The sequence below is a fragment of the Engystomops pustulosus genome, chromosome 2, assembly GCF_040894005.1.
Source record: "Engystomops pustulosus chromosome 2, aEngPut4.maternal, whole genome shotgun sequence".
In the NCBI taxonomy this organism is placed as follows: Eukaryota; Metazoa; Chordata; class Amphibia; order Anura; family Leptodactylidae; genus Engystomops; species Engystomops pustulosus.
Genome location: NC_092412.1, coordinates 194,788,395 through 194,813,336, shown reverse-complemented (window position 1 = coordinate 194,813,336; position 24,942 = coordinate 194,788,395). Strand labels below are relative to the sequence as shown.

General features: G+C 40.2%; 2 protein-coding genes across 10 annotated transcripts in view; one reads left to right on the top strand and one right to left on the bottom strand.

Annotated features, from left to right (window-relative positions):
* The window catches only part of TSHB (thyroid stimulating hormone subunit beta), a 132,217-nt gene extending 126,861 nt beyond the window's left edge, over window positions 1–5,356 (top strand). For 7 of the 8 annotated variants that reach the window (XM_072137707.1, XM_072137705.1, XM_072137709.1 and 4 more), the window contains one exon: window positions 1,130–5,356. In XM_072137707.1, coding sequence (XP_071993808.1) covers window positions 1,130–1,390 — 261 coding nt within the window. In that variant the 3' untranslated portion in view covers window positions 1,391–5,356. The remainder of the gene's footprint in view (window positions 1–1,129) is intronic. The other variant, XM_072137706.1, reaches the window with a different exon arrangement.
* Window positions 5,357–7,420: 2,064 nt separating this feature from the next.
* Window positions 7,421–24,648, bottom strand: LOC140119075 (mitochondrial glutamate carrier 1-like). Of its 2 annotated transcripts, XM_072137702.1 has the most exons (11): window positions 24,509–24,648; window positions 21,929–21,966; window positions 17,838–17,938; window positions 17,299–17,424; window positions 17,152–17,207; window positions 15,004–15,094; window positions 13,979–14,097; window positions 12,986–13,190; window positions 11,438–11,592; window positions 11,218–11,293; window positions 7,421–10,435 (listed from the first exon to the last, which is right to left on the bottom strand). In XM_072137702.1, exons 3-11 carry the CDS (start codon window positions 17,855–17,857, stop codon window positions 10,273–10,275), a joined length of 1,011 nt encoding a protein of 336 aa, XP_071993803.1. In that variant the 5' UTR covers window positions 17,858–17,938; window positions 21,929–21,966; window positions 24,509–24,648; the 3' UTR covers window positions 7,421–10,272. The 2 variants fall into 2 exon arrangements, with proteins under 2 accessions (XP_071993803.1, XP_071993804.1); XM_072137703.1 differs by lacking the exons at window positions 17,838–17,938; window positions 21,929–21,966; window positions 24,509–24,648 and adding an exon at window positions 16,454–16,525 and having other exon boundaries at window positions 17,299–17,385.
* Between the last annotated feature and the right edge of the window lie 294 nt (window positions 24,649–24,942).

The following is a 24,942-nucleotide window of genomic DNA, read 5'->3' as shown; positions in this document are numbered from 1 at the left end:
TCAGCTGACACCTGCCTGTTATTGCCGCTGTCACTGCAGTCAACTTGTTAAGTTCTGTGGTCAAACCCGACTACGGCGCCTAACAGCACTGCGATTGGATGCCATGGCACCCTCATAGAGTCTTGTAGGCCTGCCATGTATAGTGAACTCCAATAGCCAGCCATTATCTGTAAAATTGCTATATACTGCAGTATACTATTTCGTATCCCTGTGATCACATAGATCCAGAGAATAAAGAGCACAGAATGAAAGCTGTAATGAAACACTGCAAAAGTGTTTTTTGTCAGTTTCACTGAATTTGGATTTTTTTCCCCAATTTTCCAGTACATTGCATGGAATATTAAATGGTGCCACTAAAATGTAACATTTTTTTTCACATAGATAACAAGCCCTCAGTTATCACTTTTGAAATGAGGGAATAAAAACAGAAACACAAAGGTACTTTAAGGGTTTAGGTCCTCCCCTAATTGTTGAAAATGTGCCCTTCCAAAGTTCAGAGTTCCTGTTGCCCCACTTCTGAAAGTCACACTGAAGAATACAGGCAGTCCCCGGGTTACATACAAGATAGGGTCTGGAGGTTTGTTCTTAAGTTGAATTTGTATGTAAGTCGAAACTGTATATTTTATAATGGAAGTTCTAGACAATTTTTTTTCTTTTGCCCCAGTGACAATTGGAGTTTCAAAATTTTTGGTGTAATTGGACCAAGAATTATCAATAAAGCTTCATTACAGACACCTTACAGCTGATCATTGCAGTCTGGGACTGTAGTAAAGCATCCAGAGAGCTTCACCAGAGGTCACAGTGGGCAGAGGGGTCCGTCTGTAACTATGGGTTGTCTGTAAGTCGGGTGTCCTTAAGTAGGGGACCGCCTGTAATTCAAAGTGAATGATGGTGTGGTCACTGTTACTTAGGTGACCCTGAGGGTGGTGGCACACGTAGCGTTTTGAACTGATCCGTTTTTGTCAGTTTTTCACAATTATCTTAATTAAAAATGGTCAAAAACGCCACTTGTGCCACCACCCTTAAAGGACACTTGTCTTCAGGCCTTTGTAACTAAGTCTGCCAGGTATATTGAATGACCTGCTGGTGTAACTTTCTTGGGAACTAAGAATCTTTTTATTTTCCACAGGAACCAAATGTGAAAGAAAGACAACTAAAGACTATATCAAATCAGAATGTCTGCACCTACCGTGACTATATCCACAAGACTGTCTCTGTTCCTGGCTGCCCTGCACATGTCAATCCATTGTATACCTACCCTGTGGCCCTCAGCTGCAAGTGTGACAAATGTAACACTGAGTATATTGACTGTGTACAGGACAGGATTGACTCCAATTATTGCACCAAACCATGGGAGTCAAAATATCTTCTCTACAAATTTCTGCAGTAATGCAATCACTTCCTCGTCTTAAACTTAAAATATTTCTGCAATTAGATTAGGAAACATATACTCATACATCTATTCTGTAAGCTAGGGTGATGGTAAACATAGTGGTATATGCCATGTACATATCAAAGGCTGGCAAAACATTGACTATTTATTTTAATAGAACCCTAAGCTTTTTTGTCTGAAAAATCAGGTTAAACACAAATAAACCTTAAACATTAGGCCGTGTTCACACAGGGCGTTTGCACTGCATTTCAAAACGCATCGCACAGACTGCTGCAACGGCTGATCACAGAAGTAAGATTACATTTACTAAACAAGATGTGACCGCAATCTTACTTCCATAGGTGATCACAGCAGGAGTGTGGAGGTGTGGTGCAATTTGAAACTCAATGAAAACGCCACATGTGAAGGTGGCCTTAGACTGGCATATTTAAATTTACCATAATTAGTCACAGGGGTGGGGGATTACCATGATGACTGTATGATTGGATAAAGCTGCTCCCCATCTCCATGACTTGTTATGGTAAATTTGCATATGCTGATATAAGGCTTTAAAAGCTTAAAACTGGACTTTTTAGCAACATAGGGACAAATGTATGAATGTGTGGGGCTTTAGACCAGTGCAGAGTAGAACTAGAGAGTTCTCTGCTGCTCCAGATTAATCAATGTCTCTGATGCTGGATGCAGTAAAAGGGCTCTTTCACATTGGCGTTGTTTTTCACCTCCGTGGTTCAGTGATTTCCACGGATGCCTCACAAAGCCATTGATTTCTATGGGTGTTTTCACATTGGCTTGAATTTTCACTGATCCATTTTCCATGGAAAAAAATTATGAAACACGTTTTTTTCATTGATTGCAGATCACGGTAGGTAATAGAAGTCTATGGGTCCGCAAAAAAACTGATGAAACATCCTTTTTTTTCAATGATGATGTTGAAAAACCAGGTGTGATGTATTCAAAGCAATTTTACATCTTCAGGTTTTTTGGACACAAAGACTAAACGGAAAAAAACAGACAAAACAGAGACAAAGTGCAATCGATGCGCAACTGAAGCTGAGCACCAACACCAATGTGAAAGAGCCCTTAGATTGGAGAGTAATACCTTGCACTTCCAATTAGTTGGCACATAGACTGAATTTCACTGGAGCACAGGTTATTTTCTACTGGGCTATGCCACATTTTACAAAAAGGCATTTCAGGTACCTTCATTTATTCTGGTGTAAACAAATTGATATATCTCCCCCATAGAGCAGTTTATGAGCAAATCATCTGAGAGCTTTCTAAACCTAAGTATTAAAAAAATCTATATAAGAAAATATATTTAAAAAAAAAGGAAAATTCAGAGCAACACAAACCTGAGTGGGTGCAAATAGCCGTAAACCCCTTGGCTGGGGTCCCACTTAGTAGGTAGCACTAGTAAGTAGAAAGGGGTGAGGCTTTTATTCCAACAGTGCAACTTTTCGGTGTAGGCACCCACCTTTGTCAAGCATGTATTAAAAAAATCTGTATAAGAAAATATATAAAAATATGCACAACTAATTGCATCTTGACTTAATTACGAGAATCTCATTAATGGGGGTCTGACACCTGGAAAATGAATCCCCTATGCCCAGCGATCAGTGGGACAGATACTGGAATTGCTACACATTATTTTTGGTGCTAGGGGGTCATTTATTATAGCCTTTCAAATGGAAATCTACCGGTAGCAGTGTTTTTTTGCCACTCTGTGCCTTGCACCTTAATTTATGAATTGATGGCGCCAGAATATTGATGTTCTATTTTTGGGTGCAAAACAGTTTTCTGGAGCTTTTTGGATGTTATATTGTGACGCACAGCCTTAATGTATTTGGCACTCCGTAAGAAGAACAAATCATCAGAAATGTCAAAATACATTCATGAAGGGCTTTAGATGTTGTCAGACTTGCTTTTTGTTAATATAATTTTGAACCAAAAAATGAGACAAAAAGTGTCATTATTGAAGAACTGTGTCCAAATTGAGTGACAGAAAAAAATTTGTGAGTCTTGGGGGAAAAAAAGCAAAAATTGTGGAGACAACAAAAAATAAATATGGTGCAAATGGCGCAGCAAGGGAAAAAAATGTAACCGCTATAAAACTGACACAAAGCCAGTAATAAATGCCCCCCCGGCGCAGTTTATAAATTTGTTTCTAATTTGCAACTATTGTGGGTGCCGGCTAAGCTTCTGCAATTAGTGATTTTGAGTCTCTGCACTTTATCTAACATAGTGAACAGGTGTTATGCAGATGTTTGCACTGCATCTATCATTATTTTGTGCCTAAAAAGTTGCAAAGAAAAACACAGAAACTCACCCGCTTTGAGGAGGTGCATTTGAAAAAAAAACCCCACCCTTTTCATTATTGGAAACAAAGGTCTTCGCTTCCCAAATGAAAAATTGACTGTATGCAACATGAAAAAATACTTCAGCACAGATGTAAAATTTCATCATCTTACCATTAAAATGGCCTCAAGTAATTACTTCATCATTTTCTATAAAATGAGTGGGATTATTGTCCATCTTAATGTGCACATGTGCACATCTAAAAATGTTATCACACTCAATTTACTAGAAAAGGCAGAGACTCTTTTGAGCAAGAAAATGTATATATATCTTTAACTTTTAGTCGCTGCACTTGTACATGAAGCTACAAATGTTCTGTCACACCATTTCTCAACCTAGTTATTGGTCCTAAATGAGATCTACTTTTTAGGGGAATAATTTGTGACGAATTAAGCCATGCGGCAATTCAAAACACATTTATTAAGGCAAAAGAACAACTAACATAAATAACAAGAATAGGAAAGAAACAAACCAGGCGCAATAAAAGGCAAACCTGGGACACACTGATTGATGTCCCCTGAAATGGGGGACATTAAGACCAGGGCATAGTATGCTTGATAAATCATCCCCAATGTATCTAATTATCTGTCTCATATTGGTGTCAGTCATTTCTTTACCATTATCAAAACTGAGCATGGCTTGTTGAAGAATTGTGCCACCAAAAGAGCACAGTTTTAAGAGGAGCTTTTGAAAGTAGAGTGAAATTATAAATAAACCACATGGGTCCACTTGGGTACCAGGAATTAGAAAAACTCTTAACACTGTACAAAAAACACGGGGTCCGATGGGGTCCCACATACCTCAGCCAGATCCCTTATCGCTCCATGAGAGTAATGGAACAGACGGCCATGCATGACCGTTCTGCTCCATTCATCTCTATGGAGCTGACGGAGATCGCCAAGCCCATCGGACCCCTCGTTTTTGTGATCTGTGGATAGGGCCTAACTTGAATTTGTGGGAAAACCCCTTTAAGGCCAATCTTGATGAATAACACCCATTATTCGTGAGTAATTTGTTTCTACTTGCTACCAAAAAAATTCATCTAAAAAACAAAATTGTGTTTTTACTGTCTCATTCTCGGCTGCAAGGCACATAACCACAATGTATACAGGCACCATAAGAAGACACACTGAAAAGAGCATGACATACTTGTGACATGTCTTGTTTAGTAGATATTTGCATCATCTATGAAACTACATTGCTGGAGTATCAATTGCTTCAAAAGGTCTGCTGTGCGCCGCAGCGTAACATCAAATAATACTGCCTAGAAAAATGACAATATCTATGTGTCAATTTATTCATATGTTGCCAGGATAAATAATAGAAGAAGTTCAGATGTAGAAGGGAAGTGCAAGCATTTTTCTACAAGCAACATGTCAGGAGTGCAAGCAGGTCCCCTTTACTATATGTAGTTTCTTCTTTTGTAATGCTTTTATGGCAATGTTATGGCAAAAACTCACACTGTAGAGGACCAATGGTTCAGCCTTTATGTGTAATGACTTTCTTTACAAAAAAAAAAAGCAAATATTACTCAAAAATGCTGTTTACTTGCATGATTTGTCTCATTAAAAGGAAGGTGACAACTATGTCAAAGTGAGTTTGCATCGTTCTATGTTCATTTGGCGCAACAAAGTTGCAAAGCAGCATTTGCACCACAATTGCACCAAAGCATAGCCACATATAGACAAAAAAAATAATAATTTAAAGAAGTGAGGTGGGAGGATATTGATTTCAGACCTTCTCAAATAATTTTTCAATCCTACTTGCTTCCTGATATAAGTTCCCACGCATGATAAAAATGTGTTTGCCTGTCTTCCATTGGAAGTCTGTTGTCATTTTGCTGGATTTGTTTTAAGAATCAGAAGATTGGTTAAACATGAATAGAGGAGAGCGTAAGGGCTAGAGGGCTTAAAACTTGTGGGAATAACAGGAAAGTTGCCCTATCCACAATGGGGTAGTACTTAAACATAAGTAACATAACATCACTACAATAAATACTACAAAGAAAAAGATGTGTCATGGAGGAAAAGTAATAAATATATAATAAATCTTTATTCAGCAATTCAAAGATTTCACCAACAAAGAATAGTGGACACATTAAAAACAATTAGAAAAATGTACATAGCTTGATTAACTAGGTACGGTTAACCAACAATGCACCTCCTCTACAAAACAGTATTTCCTAAGCTACCCCCAATAGTTCACAAGTACAAATCTGTACAGATAGATATACAGCCAAAGTTTATGAGCAAGATCCAAATAGAAATAGCTGGCGTGCTTAGAATAAACCACTGTCATACATTACAAGTTGGATGCGATAGTGGGGGGTATAAAGGTCGGCATCAGGGTATCAAATAAATGAGGTAGTTAGCGGGTAGAGATGACTAAACTAATTAAAATATAAATCATTCTGGAAACCACTTAAAGGAAATTTCTGTTCAAACACAGTAGTCCTCTACTTTACCATCCAAAAAGGTAATGGTATCTCAGATCAGACAGTCAAAAACTGCAACAGGTTTATGCAGTATACTGTTATTGGTCTTGAATAGGTCATGAATTCATTTCCACAACTAATCGGATTCTTGGGTGTGGAAAAAAAAACCCCAGACATTAACATGTTTTTCTGGGATCCTCCCAGAAAACTGGTGAATGGTCTTCAATAATCTAAAGCACACTGCATGCGCTTAAAGGGAACCCATCATGCAAAATAACCCCCCTAAACTAAATATATTTTCATAAATTGCCATTAGAGAGCATTGCCTCTATCCCTTCATTGTCCCTCTACATGCCTGTAAACCTAAGCAATGAGGTCCTAAAGCTGTATGCAAATGACCTGTGAAATGTCCAATGAAGCATTAGCATATTCAAGCTGTCCACTCTATTCATGAGTGGGAGGCACAGCCACACCCCCAGTGCATGACTGACAGCCTGTAGAATGATGTGAGGCTGTATAATGATGTGCTTCCTGGTGCTGGTGGCCACGCCCCCTGCAGCCTGTGTGTGTATAGGAGAGATACAGCAGCTCCAGGCAGCCATGTTACAGCAGAACATGTCAGATTCATGTGTAGCTGATGTCTGTGTCTCTGTATATTAGGAGGATGCAGCACGTCAGCAGATGCAATGCTTTACTATACATTACACACAGACATGAGCAGGGGGAGGAGAGGGGAGGGGGAACAGGGGTGACATCACTGCCTCTGACCATGTGACCTGCCTCATTTACATGATAAAAAATAGATGATTTTACAATGATTAATGTATGAAATAACTAGATATAGGCTGGGATGGGTTCCTTGTGAGCTGCTCCACCAGGTAGAGGTGACAGGACTAGTGGCAGAGACCTGATGACAGGTGTCCTTTAAACTGAGTGCACCACTTTATTTTTGGTAGACTCAGTTGTGGGTGTTTGCCACATTTCTGTCAAGTCGCTCTATTAATTTTGTAGCGCAAGGTCTGAAATGCCACCAGAAAGCCCCTTTATGTGCAGAATTTTGTGGCATGGCAGACACTGAACTGGCGCAAATACATGTGCAAGGCCCAACAAATGATCCATAATAAATGGTTCTGACTAGAACATGCTCTACCCCATAATGGTACGTACACACAATCCATTAGCTTTTATGGTCGTAAAAAATAACATCCACAAAGATTCATTATCAAAGTGTGACTTTATTTGTTCACTTATAAAGAAAAAAAAATAATAAATCACATATATACAAAATGACATTTACCTTACAATATAGATCTAAATAACCATTTTTCTTAAAAATGATATTTACTGTTCTTGGCTGTCATTTTAATGTGATTTTACAAGGTAGTGATCTCCAGCTACATACAGCCATGCAAAGCTATTGTAGACATTATACATATTTACATGCGCATATATATATATATCTGAAGTCTGGATCCAGTCAGGTCTTCTACTGTATGATAGTGCTCCTCCTTCTGTACACATTACACATTCTCTTACCAGGGGCTTGTCTAATAAGCCTCACTGGTTTATAAGGATATAATGCAGAATCTCTGAAAACTACCAGAGATATGCAAAGTAGAAAGCGCAGCAAACAATAGGTAGACCACCAGCGGGATTTGGGATTTTAATATGAACATATACATATTTATACATATATACATGGGCAGTCCCCGGATTACATACAAAGTACGTTCTTTGGCTTGTTCTTAAGTTGAATTTCTATGCAAGTCAAAACGAGTATACTTTACAATGGTGACTCCAGACAATTTTTCTTTGCCCCAGTGACAATTGGATTTTCAAATTTTTTTGCCATTATCGGCAAGGCTTATCAATAAAACTTCATTACGGACACCTTACAGCTGATCATTGCAGCCGGGGCATCCCTGTGTATGTGCCGTATGGAGGCACAATCCCACAGTCTGCACACAGAGCAGAGAAGGGGAGTCCCTGCATCATATAGAAGTATAATACAAGGACATTCCGTCTGCCGACTGAACAGCCGCGTCGGGACAGTAATAGTTAATACAATTCCTGCGCTGCTGTTCGGCTGGCAGAAGTAAAGTCCTTGCATTATACTTCTACATAATGCAGGGACTCCTGTCCTCTGTGCAGTCCATGGGATCGTGCCACCATACGGCACATATACACAGGATGCACACCTTCATCTGCAAGAGCCCTAAAGTAAAGCATCCAGAGAGCTTCAGAGGTCACAGTGGGCAGGGAGGTCCATCTGTAACTAGGGTGTCCTCAAGTTGGACATCGCCTGTATTACTTACTACTTCCATTTTTGTCAAATTTTGTCTTCACTTCAGTATAGTTCCACCCTATGTACATGTCTATTTTAGTAAAGTTGTAATCCTTAACTATCATTTCTGGATTGGCTTTTCTCATTACTCTGATCTGCCATTCCTCCATTACCGCTAGAAGATTAGGAAAATCTTAGGAAAAAATTAGGAAAATATTGTCTACGTCAACCTGCAACAGATTTAGGGCTCATGCAGAAGTTTGCAATCTGTCCACAATGTTGTTTTCCCCCCTCCAGTCTTTGTTCACCGATGGTTTTCAAAAATGTTTAAAAAACCGAGAACAAAAAAAAAAAAAAAACAGATTGCACACAGATGTAATGTTTTTTTATGATGATACATTGACTTCTATGGAAGTCTGTGGTCCACAAAAGTGATTGTAAATAAATAGTGCAGCGATTCTGTAGGGGGGCTGGGGATGCAAATATAGTCTGACACCTCTACAACTCAATGTTAAAGCAGTTTTTCACAACAAATATAAGGCTTTAATGTAAAAGTCTTTGTGGAAGTCTTGTATTTTTACACAAAGATTTTATCCCATTTTTGGCACCAACCTTTTAGATCTAGTATGATGTATAAAAAAGGCACAAAAAACCATATTAGAAATAGATACTGTATGTAATGGAGATTTAGCAAAAATAAACATCTTACAAAATATATATGTATATAAAATGTATACGAAAAAAAAAAAAAAAAAAAAAAGAACACTGACACCTAGGAGAATTCACAGATGAAAAACAAGTGAACACTACATGTCAAAGTGTGTGCTCTGTCACAGCTTATAATGGCATCAGCGTCCAGAGGAGCCCAGTACCGTTGAAAGAAGGCACGGCCACCTGAAAATGAAGAATCGTTGAGTTGCAAACTGACCCTGTTCATAACGTCTCACTCTTTGGACAGGCCCAGGCAACCCACACAGTCCGCGTGCCCACCGAGAGGTCTCCAAGTGCCATCCCTTGTATACTAGTTGAAAATACACCTATTTTCTAGGTATTTATTTAGTCCCAAATGATACCTCAATGCACTGTAATGGCAGATGAGCCTCAAACAGGTCAGATTTCTACTTATAACCAAAGTGTTCAAGTGTTCTCAAATGAAAAACACTCCCAGCACATACAAATATATACATGGTATTCACGATACTAACCGTAATACTTTTCCTGTAGCTGCACAGAACAATATTCAAGTTTTGCCTATTAGAAATGTTTGCTAGATATTGTACAAAATACTATTGGCCCGTGAGCACCACTATCCCTCATCCACTGCAATGAACTAGAAAGCAATCTTTTACCGAAAAGTTCTATGAACTTTCATTATTTCCACACTGCACCAAACTTCTGGAAAATCAGCTACTGACCTTTCCTCAAAAACTCCTCAGTGACCTGCAATATCAATCTTATTTCTTGTTAACCTACAAGAGTGACCCTCTGATGTGAAAATAGGGAATGCATTGTAAACAGACAAATCCCTATCTATCCCTGATTTGTCAATGCAGCAAACAAGTGCCTTTTCACATTGGTAAAACAGACCTATAAACATATGGGGAGGGGGCGCACAAAAGTGCTATAAAACTAAAAAGGTGTTGGGAGGGGGTAGACGTAGTTTACACAATTGAAAAAATATATATATCAATTAGGTGCTAGAAATTTCCTCTGATTTGATACAAAACAAAGTTCAATATGTCCAGAGAGTGAAGGTAGAACGCAATCTGTGAATGTTCAGTTTTCCAGAGCTGTGGAATGCTTGCATCATTGGGATGTAAAGCTGCTGAACTGGGCAAACTCCACAACTGCTTCTCCCACACCAAGGAAGTAGACAACCTGAGCTATACCAAACAGGGGTGCGATCACCAATGCTCGGCAACCCGATCCCTTCAGAAAGGCAGATGGACCTTCTTTTACCCAGATTTTCCTGTGAATGAAGAAAACAGATTAGGAGAGGTAGCACCATAATGTAAAAAAAAAAAAAAAAGAGGCACACAATTTGGACACATCTGTCTGCTTTCTTAAGGGAACCTACCACCAGGAGACCCCTTTTTAGAAACCACCCCCGTCCCTATAGAGAATTGTACATACACTGCCATATATGAAATATCAGTTTTACAGAACAAAAGATAAGTTATATATTAACTTACAATACAATGTGCTCTGTGACTAGTCAAGTCGCCCCCTGGGCAGGGCTGAAGACGAGTAGTTTCCTCCACCCCCACCCCCAGGAAACTGCTCCTCCGTCTGCGATTTTCAAAAGACTAATACCGCCCCTCACCCGTCCTTTTCACGCCCCCCTGGCTCACCACCCCCAGCAGACGTTACCCATCCATGTCCTGGGCTGTTGTCTGGAACTCTCGCTGACCAAGGTAGGCATTCTCGTGCCTACGCGGTCAGCTTCTTTCGGAAACGTGCACATGGACATGCACAGATGAAGCGGTGCCTGCTGCAAGGTCCCCACATTCATCTGCATGTGCGCCACACTACACTGCCAAGTCGGAGTAGCTATGTAGTTTGCCTAGCTCCCGGCGCCTCACTGTCTAGTCCACCTGTTCGCCACCACTTCATCTGCGCATGTCCCAAAAGATGACAGATTCTCTTTATGAATTTATACTGGTTGCTTAGCTTTAAACTACAAATCTGCTTAGTTATATCGCATTAAAAGGAGATTGGTAGGGCTGGACCTCTACATATTAATGCTCTTACCTGGCACAATCTATTATTCCACTGTAAGCCTCTTCACTCGCCCCTTTGTTCAAGGATTGTAGTCTAGTCTTTATCACTGATTAAGAAATATTAGACAAATGTTAGAAAAAAAGCTCCAGGGTTTTTTATATATTCTGTATGTCAATACAAACAAATGGGGTCTTGAAAATGCATGGTTAAAAATAGTAACTGTACACCCAACATGTAACTGAGACCTTACCATCACATGGATTGACAGCCACAGCTGCGGTAGAGCCGGCAACACAGCCTGCAAAGAACGAGTGGAGAAACGGAGCCTTCTCATCTGGAGAGGACATTCCCAGCTTATTAAGGTTGGAGAACAATGGAAAATAGATGACTGAGAATGGAACATCCCTGAAGAAAAATAGTAAAAAAAAAAAAAAAAAAAAAAAGGACAATTAGTATCAGAAACAAGATTATGTGCACAAAACCAGACAAGTACAGCTTAGGGCTCATTCACATGGCCATGTGCTCACCCGGACCAGATCCCGGCAAGCAAAGGGCTGGGAGGAGGTGGAAGAGGTAAGCGCTCGCCCAACATGGTCATGGTGCTGTAATGCACCATGTGCTCATCGCGCCAGGAGCCATAGAGATATACGGGGGCCATGTTTTGTTTGCAAATCATGCGACCAGATCACTGCACCTAGTACAGCCGTGTGAATGAGCCCTTAAAGATATTAACAATACTTGCTAGGGTTGCACGATGCAATATTTTTACTATCCTTCACATTCCTCCATGCTCAATACCATAAAGAGAAAAGGGGGTCCTGCTCTCACCAATTGATGGATGAGCAGGATTAATGAGCTTAGCCTTCTCTGGCAATTCCATTCACTGTCTACAGGAGTGCCAGAAATTTTCAACATTCTTTTGAAGATCTGAATGGGAACCCTATTGTCCATATTGCTGTGGGTCCCCCTCACATTTGGACACACCACAAAAAGCTTGTTATTCCCTTTCTTGTGAATTTAAAGCACTTGGGACTAGTGGTGCACTAACCCCGCTCACTCTGAGGCCAAGTTCCTTGCTGAACTCTGGTAACATAAAAGAGATTGTCCAAGCTACCACATGGAAGGAAAAATGAACTGCACCTAACAGGGCAGAGCAGTCATAATTCTTGCAGTGCTCACTTAATTGTGCAGTGCTCCAGCTGATCGAGCTCACCACATACTGAAAAGAGGTTTACTCAATTTATGCTTCAATTAAAATTAAACTTAAATTAAAAACGGGAGACCAAGTCTCCCTATTAGAGAGCTTTGCTTGTGCCCGAGGTACAGCGATCTATGAGTGTAGCTATTAAGCTTTATAAATACAAAAGGAAAACACCGATCCCATGGATAGGACATAAATAGCTTTGGGCAAAGAATATCCTGTTCTGAGGGCTGTGTCATTAATAGGCGATTGGAGCTGTGGTGCCTACCTCTGATATTCAGATTCAGACTGTTCTGTTCTATCAACCTTTTGAGTTCAGAAAATGGATTGTATCGTTTTGGCATCGGAAATTAAAAATACTCAATGATGTATAATAAACAATTTAAAATTCTGGTAAAAAAAAAAAAAAAACTACACAGCCATTTTATTTTTTATCTGTGCAATATATGCAGTTAGTTCTCCAATCAATATCCCTGGTCACCTTACTCCACTACTGTAGCTCAGCTTCCATGTATTTGAATGGGAGCCAAGTCACAATGTCTCCAGAATCTATAACAATCCAGAAGGGATGTCAGCAAATCTACCCGAGGTCCATACCTCAACAAGGTTGCTCCCAATCCTCTATAGAGCCCTTTTACACCCTCTGTTCTTAGCAGTTCAGATGCAATCTGCGTAGCAGACATTTTTTGCGTCACCAGGGTTGGCCCAACATTATAAGCCCTTGAGAGAACTGGAATGGGATTTAGATGCTTTGCACTCTGGGAAAGGCTCTGTATGCCGGTAGCAGCTTTCTGGCAGGATGCTGAAAAATAAAAAAATATAGTAAAATACAACAAACTTGAGTAACTGCACTGGACAAGAATAGTTAAAAACAAAAATTTCAATTCAACACATTTTTTTCTTGCAGCTGATGTAGATAGGAGAATTTTCTTATCTGTGGGCAACTTGCATTTTCCAGTGACGCTATTTCAGTGCACTTTTATCAATATGCTTCATTACAGGGGGTTTTAAAAATGTACTCACCTCCTCAGTCGCTCCTGATGTCCTACGCCCCGGTCCAACTGATCCGTGCCCCTATCCGTTTCCATGGGCACGGAAGATGCGCTCGGGGGCTGACGGGAGTGGCCGGCCGGAAGCTCCCATCTCTCAGCACTGTAGGTGGAGACCAGCCACCTCATCAACAGGGGCAAGGACCAGTCAGACAGTGGCACTGGACATCAGGAGTGATGGAGGAGGGGAGCCTACCCAAGCCCGTCTGTAATTCTTTGGAAGATTTATTTTAATCTATTATTTTAGGCATTTCCTCCATAAACCTATCAAGTTATCTTTATTCAATGCAAACATGCTTTGATATAGGATGATGTATCTACATGAACCCAAGAGGACTTGTATTTATTGGGTATCATTTTAGTTTAAAATGGGAAGAAATAAGGCATAAGTTACATGTGGAGCTTTCCATCCAAAATAATTAAATTAAAAAATGACGATGCACCATTTACATCAACGTAATTGTTCTGCAATAATAGACAAACTCTGGACAATCCCTTAAATAAATACAACAATCAATCCTATGGTAGGAAACGTAGATACCTAGCCTCCCGGCATCCTGCAGCTGAATCTTCAGCATTTCCATTGGAGTGGTTATAATAACCTGACAGGTCCCAGCACCACATCCTGCCATCATTTCTTTGACCAGTGTTAGCTTCTTGCTGTTAAAACAGAAATAAAAAAATAAAATTTAAACAAACATAATCAAAAGATAAGTCCATCTCATGTACAATGTTATAAGTGCTATAAGGTTTCAGATAAAAGTATTTAATGGGGATGCTATTTATATTCAGAGAAGGACACTTCCAGAAGCATTTAACAGATGGAGATAGCGTCCAATTTCCCACAGTAAGAAAAATCCTAAAAGGCCACTGTCACTACATACTTAACACAGTAGGTAATGGTGATTTAGGCTTCAAAGCTCGATAAAAATGAAAATATTTAATTTTATGTATACAGTGCTGTATATGCAGGGTACAATTCTAGTTTTCTCTACTTGTCCCCAAAGACAACACATCTAAAAGTTTGGTATAATGTGATCTTCCTCCTCTGCGTTTTAGCAACCCTAAAAATCGTACAACATCTGATATAAATACAACAATTCCTTGATAGCAGAATCTTTGTGTACATTCACACAGTGGTATGGCCGCCGGGTGGACATGCCGCTGTGCGCTGGAGGGGAGGAGGCGACCCCGCCATAGAAAACAGCGGCACACGGCTGCACAAACGGGGAAAGATCAAGCATCTATCTTTTCCCCGTGTATCGCCCATATTGCTGTCTATGGGGACGCATATGCGGCCGCAAATTACATCCCCCCAGACAGCCGTGTGAATGCACCCTTAGTGTGGAAGATTTAAGCTCTGAAGCAAGTAATTATAAATTGCTTTAGATATACAGTATAGTATTATACTTGCTTGAAATCATATAATAATACCAGGCTAGTTGTGGATATTGCAGCCGCCTTCAAGCTAAAAGTGAGTATGTGACTCTACTTGTTTAGAGAGGAAACCCCTGTTTGGGAATTGGGGAATCCTGGGTTGAAAAAGACCAACGTTAGAATACTTACCCATCTTTAGACAAGTGGTGTCTGAAAAAATCATTGGCAGCCAATTTAATTGCCTTCTCTGGAGTAACTAAAGTCAAGTTCACTGCAGCACCTATGAAGAAAAGAGTCTTGTTACATAGAGTAAAGGTGGTCTTTTGTCATAGAAAGAATATTTATAGCATTAAAACAGTACAATAAAGAATATACAGAATATCTGCGAAACTGTGCATTTAGAATGTCTAATAACAAAGGTTCAAGAGCTGTAGTGAGTATGTCTTGTGTAACTAAGGTTTTATGTGATATATTTAGATATTATATTAATACAATTTCCTTTAAAAACTATAGGGATGGTCAAATCTGTTATGTCAGATATGTCCATGCTCAACCACTGAACATCTGAAAATGTATGTGCAGAGATTTTAGAATAGTCAAATCATATCTAACGTTGTGCAGCTTTTCGTGTGCTTGGAATATGGGACGGTCTATGTGTTCCCAGAACGCATAGTCCAATTTTTGCTACATGGAGAGCAGCATATTGAGCTGACCTCCAAAGTCTATTGAAAATTCTGGCCTCATAAGCAAGTGCTCTTTAAAGAGGTTTAGTTGTCTAGGTGGGCGAACATGTAAGGGGATAATAGAGCCATGGTTCTGGTAACCTACTCCTTAAAATGTAGGTGCTCATAGAAAACAAGTGGTCAAATTTGACGGTAATACAGGAAGAAAGAGGCAAAATAAGACTGTAGACAGCATTAGGGAGAATCCAAGAAAAAGAACAGAGAAAGCAGAAGGGAACGTGCTTAGTTACCCATCATATAAAAGAACTTCTATCAAGACAGTTCATGAATTTCAAGGTAGGGGGCAGTATAGTTTAAAACTAATGCTTAAGTGCACCAGTCCAGGAGGAGGTATTATAAACTGGGTGAACTTGTCATTAAACATGTAAATATAAATAGGTGATAAACCAATGATTTACTACGATGTGACCACCTACCCCAAAGCAAGGGCGCTTTGGACATCTTTTGTGGCACTCTGAATCCCAGAATAACCATTGGAATAGTAGATGGGTGGGGGTGGGTAGCAGCATTATGCATGAAGGACTACTGGGATGAGCATTTAATAAGGCATCACATACTTTGGATCAAGATTCGGGGACTGATACTAAAATTTCTACTGGAGTGTAATGTCATAAATACACACGTGTAATATATCAGTAGTTGACACTAGATGTGAATTTATATTAGGGATGGATTATCAAAGCCAGATACACTTGATATGCATCTAGGAGAAAACAATCCTTCTAGGTAAAATTCAATGAACTTTCTTGGAGAAGTAAGAAGGGAAGTTAATATACATAGAGGGGGAAGCAGAAAGAGCAAAGAAAACCTAACTGAGACAATAGGGGACGAAAATACTCCACAATAAAAATAAATAGCAAAACAAAATATATAAACAAAAGTATTTTCCTAATTACAATTGGAGTACATTTAATGATCCATCGTGGCTGCGCCACATCGGCTAGCCCTCAAAATCCACGGCGATAGGTCTGCAATATGAAAAACACAGATGCAACAAACAACATTCTACACACAACAGTCTGGCATATAATGAAATACCCATGGACTATAAGAAATCATCAATGTAAACAGAATATTGCAGATTTAACAACACTGTCTAAGATGTGGACAGTATAAATATGGACTAAGCCCCATCCCCTTATTACAAATCTCACCACTAATCGAACTCAAACCCATATGAAATGTGGCACTAGGCACATGCAATTAACACCAAACTAATTCTACCCCTTTGTTTTAATACAAAGCGAGAAACTTGACTCAAATGAAAATTTGATAAAACTAGCACAAGGCATATAATGTAATACTCAGCAATATGAATAATATAAACAAAGAAGCAGGAAGGTTTTATTAGGCAGCACATTAATGTACATTTTAATATCAGCAAACTTTCTATTAAGGCAACATAGAGTAACAAAGCAGGATGCAGTACGATACATAATGCCCAATAGTCTTCTATGTATAGTATATTATTTATCAATCACTAAGACTATATTGGCCACTTAGGCCAAATTATCTAATACTTGGAAGCATTTTGCCAAGAGCCTATCCAGTCTATTACACTATATTCTTTAGGAGTGTGAGATTAAACACCTACCTCTATACATTCCAAAGTATCCTTCCGAACGTATAGTCTTTCCCAAGCAGTCCCATCTGTAAAACACATACAAGGAGGGGTTTAAGGAAAAAGCGGAGGGACGTACCATTTGATGCCCTAGGTTTAGCTTCTATGGTATTTACTCACATGCTTTTGTATATTTGTTGACCGGTCCGCTGGTTCTGGAGCCGTGTTTTGGTCAAGTCAATTGGAAAAACACAAGTCACACCAATAATTCCAGCGATGCCGCCATTGATGAGTTTAGCGGGCAAACTAAAGGGAGAAATATCATACAAGTTAGACAAAAAAATGGCTCAACAAAAATATGGATAGTGCTGTATACAAATGCTGCAATATAACTGGTTGATCCAAAGCCAATACTATTATAATGGTAGTGGTTAATGTTGCCAGAAGAATATAACAACTGCTTGTCTTCAGATATGTAATATGATCAGAGTTGTCTCTCTACTTTGAAACAGTTTGACAACCCTTGTAAAGTCAAGCGATCTGCCCTGCACGGGGCACAGATATGATCCTTCTAAAAGTTTGATCAATATTTCGGCTCAGTCTACATAAACCACACACTTTATGGCTGTTCTTGTTCTAAATATGAAGTGTCAATAAAGGTTTACAAAAACTCCAAGCAAGTGAGTATTTCAACAAGTCCATAAACCTAGAGAAATTACCTAATCTGCTTCTCGGCCATTTTCAAGTATTTGCTTATGGAAGATGAAGAGTTTGGTCACAGGAGTACAGGCTCTCTACGACGCTGAAGCCCAACTGAGCTCTGCAAAGAGATGGCACAGATTAAAGTACATCAGCTGTCCGTCTATAAATACACCACTGGCATCCGCTCTCATGGGAAGATCAATGACCCCAATGACTCATTTCCAGCTCACCACAGACCACTCAACTGCATGCGACAGTGTGAATAAAGCAACTTGCGTCACCCAGCTTAATAGACAATGTGCTCACATGCTTTCCACTAAACGCATTAAAAACACAATTGTGCTCGTCTTGGCGTTTACCAGGGACTGGAGAGACAAAATACTGGCTTGGTCACAGATACATAGAAATATATATCTTGGTTCATATACTGTATGTCTTAGGATACTAAACATGTACCCCTCTATTCTATGGGTCAGTGTTTGGTTATGTCCTTAAAGAAAAACCGTCATGCAAAATAACCCCCCTAATATAAATATATTTTCATAAACTGCCATTAGAGAGCATTGCCTCTATCCCTTCATTGTCCCTCTACATGCCTGTAAACCTAAGCAATGAGGTCCTAAAGCTGTATGCAAATGACCTGTGAGATGTCCAATGAGTCATTAGCATATTCATGCTGTCCAGCTTATTCATGAGTGGGAGGCATAGCCACACCCCCATTGCATGACTGACAGCCGGTATAATGTTGTGAGGCTGTATAATGATGTGCTTCCTGGTGCTGGTGGCCGCACCCCCTGCAGCCTGTGTGTGCATGTGTATGTGTGTATGTGAAAGATACAACAGCTCCAGGCAGGTATGTTATAGCAGAACATGTCAGGCACCTGTGTAGCTGATGTCTGTGTCTCTGTGTATGAGGATGCAGAATGTCAGCAGATGCAGCACACACACCAGCAATGCTTTACTATACATTACACACAGACATGAGCAGGGGGAGGAGAGGGGAGGGGTAACAAGAGTGACATCACTGCCTCTGACCATGTGACCAGCCTCATTTACAAAATAAAGAATAGAGGATTTTATAATGATTAATGTATGAAATAACTAGATAAAGGCTGGGATGGGATCCTTGTGAGCTGCTCCAACAGGTAGCAGTGACAGGACAAGTGACACAGACCTGATGACAGGTGTCCTTTAACTATTGTGACACCTCTAATTTCTTATAGAAATCTACCATTAAAATAAAAAATGATAAAACAGGGACATTCATCCAGGTACAATGACTGGTGATGTTCTTATATTTGTCATCAGTGGCCTCCTATCTTCTAAAGTCAATTTTTAAAGGAAATCAATCATTTAAAAAAAATAAACATGTAAAGATTCTCGCCCACACTTCTCTTCATCTAGATCTAGACATCTTGCCTTTGCCAAGCTTTACACGCCGGGATCACCTAGAAAAGAAACGTATAATTAGCAGCAAGGAGCCCGGGGACAAGATGTCCAGCACTCCAGGCTGCTAATTATGCATGCCCCCTTTGTAACGTCATCTCCCTCTCCAACATGGGAGAGGGAGGCATCTATTATGCAGGAGGTGTGAATTCATGTCTCTCACGTGACGTTTCCTCCCTCTCTCATGCTCCCAGCACAATTAGCAGCCCGGAGTGTCGGACATCTTGTCCTTGCGCTCCGTGCAGCTAAATTACAAGTCTCTTTTCTACGTAATCCCGGCGTGTCAAGCATAGCGAAGACAACCCCCGGGTTAAAGATCAAGAGGCGCGTATGTGATTATCTTTAGAGGTTTTTACATTTTTTAAATGGTTGATATAGGCTGTTACACTGTCTCACCCTCCCCCTGATTAGCATAATTTTAAAAGTTGATTTTAACGCTCCACCCAGCACATGCTGCGACAGTGATGTGAATAGGTACATCACACTCGCTAGTGTGCAAGGGGCCGTACCATCTCTCATAGAAGCCATGTTAGAATTTACTATACTTGTCACTCAGAAAATCCTGCTCCAGATCATATATACCAATATATTATCTGCAGGCTCCAAATAATGAGGCAGGCTGCACTTGAATCAACTTATAATGTACTAACGGCATCATAATGGCTAAAACTGGCAAACCCCCTTTAAATGTTGTACTGAACATTTTGGCATTTAGTTGTACAATTTACTCAGATTAAATATCATGAAATAGTGTAGCACTCTTGAATCCTAAGGTGACTGCATGGGGAATCAGAGAGAGCAGATTGTGTTTCTCTATCCTAATACCAGATAAGAACTTAAAGGGAACCAGTGACATGTTCCCTATTAACTGACCCTTCTACTAGCTAAAAATTTTTCCCGTACATCTCTATAAATCGTCTTTACCCTACATTACATGGCATCAAATGGGGAGTTTCCTGCCTGGCCGGCCCCTCCCACCACCTCCTCCACATTTCCCAGGCCTCTTCTAAGCATGTCATGTGGCCAGGGTGATGTCTTCCAAGGTCTTTTACATCTACTCCATGTACCGTAAGTATATGATCACATGAAATCACGGCAGCCTCCATGGACTTTTACTGCTCCCCATCCTCCATGGAGGCTGTTGTGATTTCATGTGATCACATAAAGACATGGGGTAGACATTTTAAATGAATAGGACCCTGACATCAGCCTGTTCACATGACATGAAGTGGTCAATGTTGTAACATAGCGCTCTCCATATATTCCCCACAGCAGCATCTCATAGACCTGTCAATCAGGACTAGAGAGGCAAGGCAGTGCTGTGAACACTACATATACCAGACGCCATTACCATCATTGAACTGCATGAAAGTTTACAAAATGATTCTTGTAATATTGCAGCCATGGAAATGAAGCATTTAGAGATAAAGCAATGCTTTGTTAATCATAGTTTTTAATTAAGTATTTATTTTAGATGGGGTAATTTGCATGGCCGGCTCTCTTAAAATAGAGAGAAAATCAGCAGAATGCACATACCACAGATGAGGTTCCATGAAAGCATTTATCTTACATACAAACCTGTCCTATAACTCGTATGCAGACTTTACCACGCCTGCCAATAGAAGTGTAATTATTCTTTACTGTTTAATCTACTCATTCACAGCTCATGTTCTTGGAAAAGTTACATCAGTCATGGGAAGGAACTATTGCCAAGTCATGTGACAGCAGACATCCAGAGTGTGACTCAGCATCTGCTAACTCATGCTGCACAGCAAAATGAGAAGCGGCATTAGTCACTGTGGAAGATTTCAAGTAATTTGTAAATGTAGAATCATATGGATACAAAGAGACCCAATGTTATGTAGTCTCACAGACCGCAGTTTTCAAATGTCTTCACGCACCTGTGAGTTATGTCAAGAAAACAAGGACCCAAATAATATAAAATATTCTTTTTTGCTCATCCGGACTAAATCCTAGTTGTAGCACAAGGCTGGGTTGAAAAGGGAGACGTGAGCGCTCCGCAACCCTCCCTCTTCAATAAAAACTTGCCCAGCTAGATCAGTGACATGCTGTGTGCTCACTGCCCCATGAACGGGTGCCATAAAGCTCTATGGGGGCAGTGATACGGCCATATCACTGGCCCCCATACAATCTTGAGCCTGAGGCCTTAAATCAATAAATTGCACAGTATTCAGCCCATCACAATCATTTGATCACCTTTTATTAAAATTTTTATTGGAGATGGCAAAAAAGTGATGATTCAGACATTTAGGTGCCATTTTCTGTTATGGAGTTCAACAACAACAACCGCTTTTATACGGTGATAAATAGGACATTTTGGGAAGTAGCATTATATGCAACATGCTAATGATTTTGCTTATTTATTTATTTTTATATGTGTTCTAGGGAAAGGGTGATATGAATATATATATATATATATATATATATATATATATATATATATATATATATATATATATATATATATATATATACACACACACACACATATGAGATTCAATTGCAATACAGCCGATACCCGCTTGGTCCACGAGCCCTCTCCATACATCTCTTCGCGTCAGGTCGACTTATTTTTACTTTGGCCAGTCGTGAAGGTGTTAAACATATTATAAACTGTATTAGATATTGTGTCATTTCTTACCAAAAGAGGTTTAGATGTCAGGTGTCTCTAAAATGGGCCTACAAAAATAAAGAGAATAATTCGTATTATTCATATGTACAAGCATAGACATTCATTGTTACAGAAATGATAGAATTAATAATAATAATTCCTATATTTATATAGATTACGCAGCGCTGCACAGATCAGTCCTGCATTGTCATAATTTTTACCTTGGGTTTGTGTGCAAATGGTGTGTGCATAGCAAATGCTCTGTTCACACTTTGTTCTGAAATCACAGCAAAAGTGTGCAGTTTTTTGTGGCCATTTCCCAAAATATCAATGTGTGATCACAACGTTATAGTCCAAACCCAAGAGGAATCTCATCTATGTGGATAATGGGGACTCCACAACTTCTCTTAAATGTTAAAAAAGCCCGTTTCATTTTCTGACCACATTATAATATAGTAATAACCAAGGGACCTGGTTTAACTTTATCAAGTTCTAATTAAAATTACAGTTTTAGATCTCTACACTGATGGGTGAGGATAGAAACTTTTCTGGACTCTTGCTGAGCATGTACTGGTAACCTAACCCTTAAGTGTTGTATTATGGTCATGTGCTTCGTTACTGTAACCAAATATACCGTGCATGGCGGGCACAGCACATGGGCACAATGCCAGCAGCATCTGTTATGTTTGATAAAATAAAACTTTTTACTATAGGCAGTCCCTGGCTTATGTACAAGCTAGGTTCTGTAGGTTTGTTCTTAAAAAGTTCAGTTTGTATGTTGGAACTTGTACATTTTAAATTAAGTACAGACAAATTCTTTTTTGCTCCCCACAACAATTGGATTTTAATAAAATTTGGGTTAAAAAAAAAAAAAAAAAAAAAAAATTAAAGAGGTCCTGTCATCCATATAAAAGGCACTAGAAGCTGCTCCTAGTGCCACAACAGACACAGCCATGTTACACTGCTAGATTTATTGGAACCCTCCGATAACGCTAGTAAACACTGCCGCGCAGTACAATAGGAACGCATAGGAATTCACAAGGAAAGCGCTGCTGCTCCCCCGGAACACCCCTCCCATTCCATAGGCCAGAAGTCACCGCCTCCTAGTTCCGCCCCCTCATGAATACGCCCGACCACTTAGACCACGGTCCGGCATTCCTACTGTATAGCGTGGCAGTGTTTGCTAGCCTTATCGGAGGATTCCAATAAATCTAGCAGTGTAACAATGGGGTAGCGATAGGAGCGGCTTACTTTAGTTTTTACGGGTGACAGGCCCTCTTTAAAGCATACACCTTTGATAACTCTTACAACTGCAGCATTGTGCCAAGTGCAGTAAATTTCCAGTATCCAGAGAGATCTTCACCAGAGGTCACAGTGGGCAGAGAGGTCCGTCTGTAACTATGGATCGTCAGTAAGTCTGGTGCTGCTGTACAAGCAGATCCCATTCACTGCCTTGTACGTGGCTGCAGTGATTCTGCCATTTATAACCCCAAGAAATGCACCTTGCGTGTCCCCTGCCTTGGATCAAACTCATATAGAAGGAGATTACTAAAGAACAACTTGTAGGAACTAGCTGTTTAAACATTTCTTCAAAACTTCATATCAATTGTTTTAAATATTTCAACACAAAACTGCTCGTAAAAGTACATGTCCAAAGCTATAGTAATCTAATGGAGAAAGCAATAGGAGCTCATTTCTACATGCTTGGAAGGAGCACATTTTTGACACTTAAGGACACTGAAAGCTTCGAATGATTTCCCACTGTGGACCCCACCTTTCACAAGAACAAATGACTGTGGAGCACATTAGGGCATGTAGTAGCTTATCTTGGCTGTACCGAGGTGTATTGGTGATTAGCCATCTTCAACACCCCTGAGGCAGCGTTTCATACAGCGCTGGTAAAGGGGATAGGGGGGTGTGCAAGGCCTCCCAGAAGTTTTTGGAGCGGAGCTTCCATGCCCCTGTAAACAAACAGGGACACAGCTCAGATGGAAAGCCGGGCTTTCATAGTCGAGGTTCATCATCACAACCATACCAGGTTGGCTAAAGGTGCAAGTAGCTTAGATGTCTACTAGTCCTGTGGTGGAGGGTACATGCTCCACCCCCATGACTCCTTACTGGTAATCTCCATACAGTGTACATATTGAGAATAACCCTGAATCTTACAGAACACAGAAGAACATGATTCTGATCCTGTCACTCTCCTAGATAATTAGAGGCAGTTTGTGGTATAAATCCTAATGACAGGTTTCCTGTCAAATGCTCTGCTGACAGATCTGAGAGGAGAGAAGAGCTAAGGACATGTAGGGACTGCACAGCACTAATGTCCACTGGGATAATTCCACTATGTTGTCCAGAGGATTCCCATTCCATTTGTATTCTCTAACATATCCTATACACGGCCTATTGTCTGAGATGTGAGGCACTGGCATATAATGAAGCCCCTTCATAAAAGTTCAATATCCGAAAATATCACAGGGGAGGCGCTATATGAACATGGCTGATAACAGAGAACACTAACTGCACAGCTAAGCGTCATACATAATGTACCTATGCGCCCATGTAATACAACATGCAGGGGCCGGTGTCCCCCATTACAGGATTACTCACCCACAATGATGTCCAGTGACAGGTGGGTTCTGGTTCTGGTTCTGGTGTCCGGAGCTCCGCACTACTCACTGACCTTCAGAAGAAAGAGAAACCATAGAGAATTCCAGAAATACACACTGCCGGGGGCGGGACCAGCAGCCAATCCGCGGCTTCGTAACCTAAGGAGATGCGTGAGGATCCAATCAGCAGACCTGTAATACCGGTTATAGCCACGCCCCTAAGGGTACGGAATTTAAATCGTGTCACACGGAGATGAGGGAGGGGGGCGATAGGAATTCCTCTCATTGCCACAAGTCACGAGGGAGGGAGGCTCTGTACAATAGACTTACACACTCCGGGCTGCCGTGTGTACAATTCACCTCAGAGCATTAGAAACTTTGTACATAGAGTTCAGCCCCAAAATATTACCTCATGTGTTATGAGGTTAATACAGA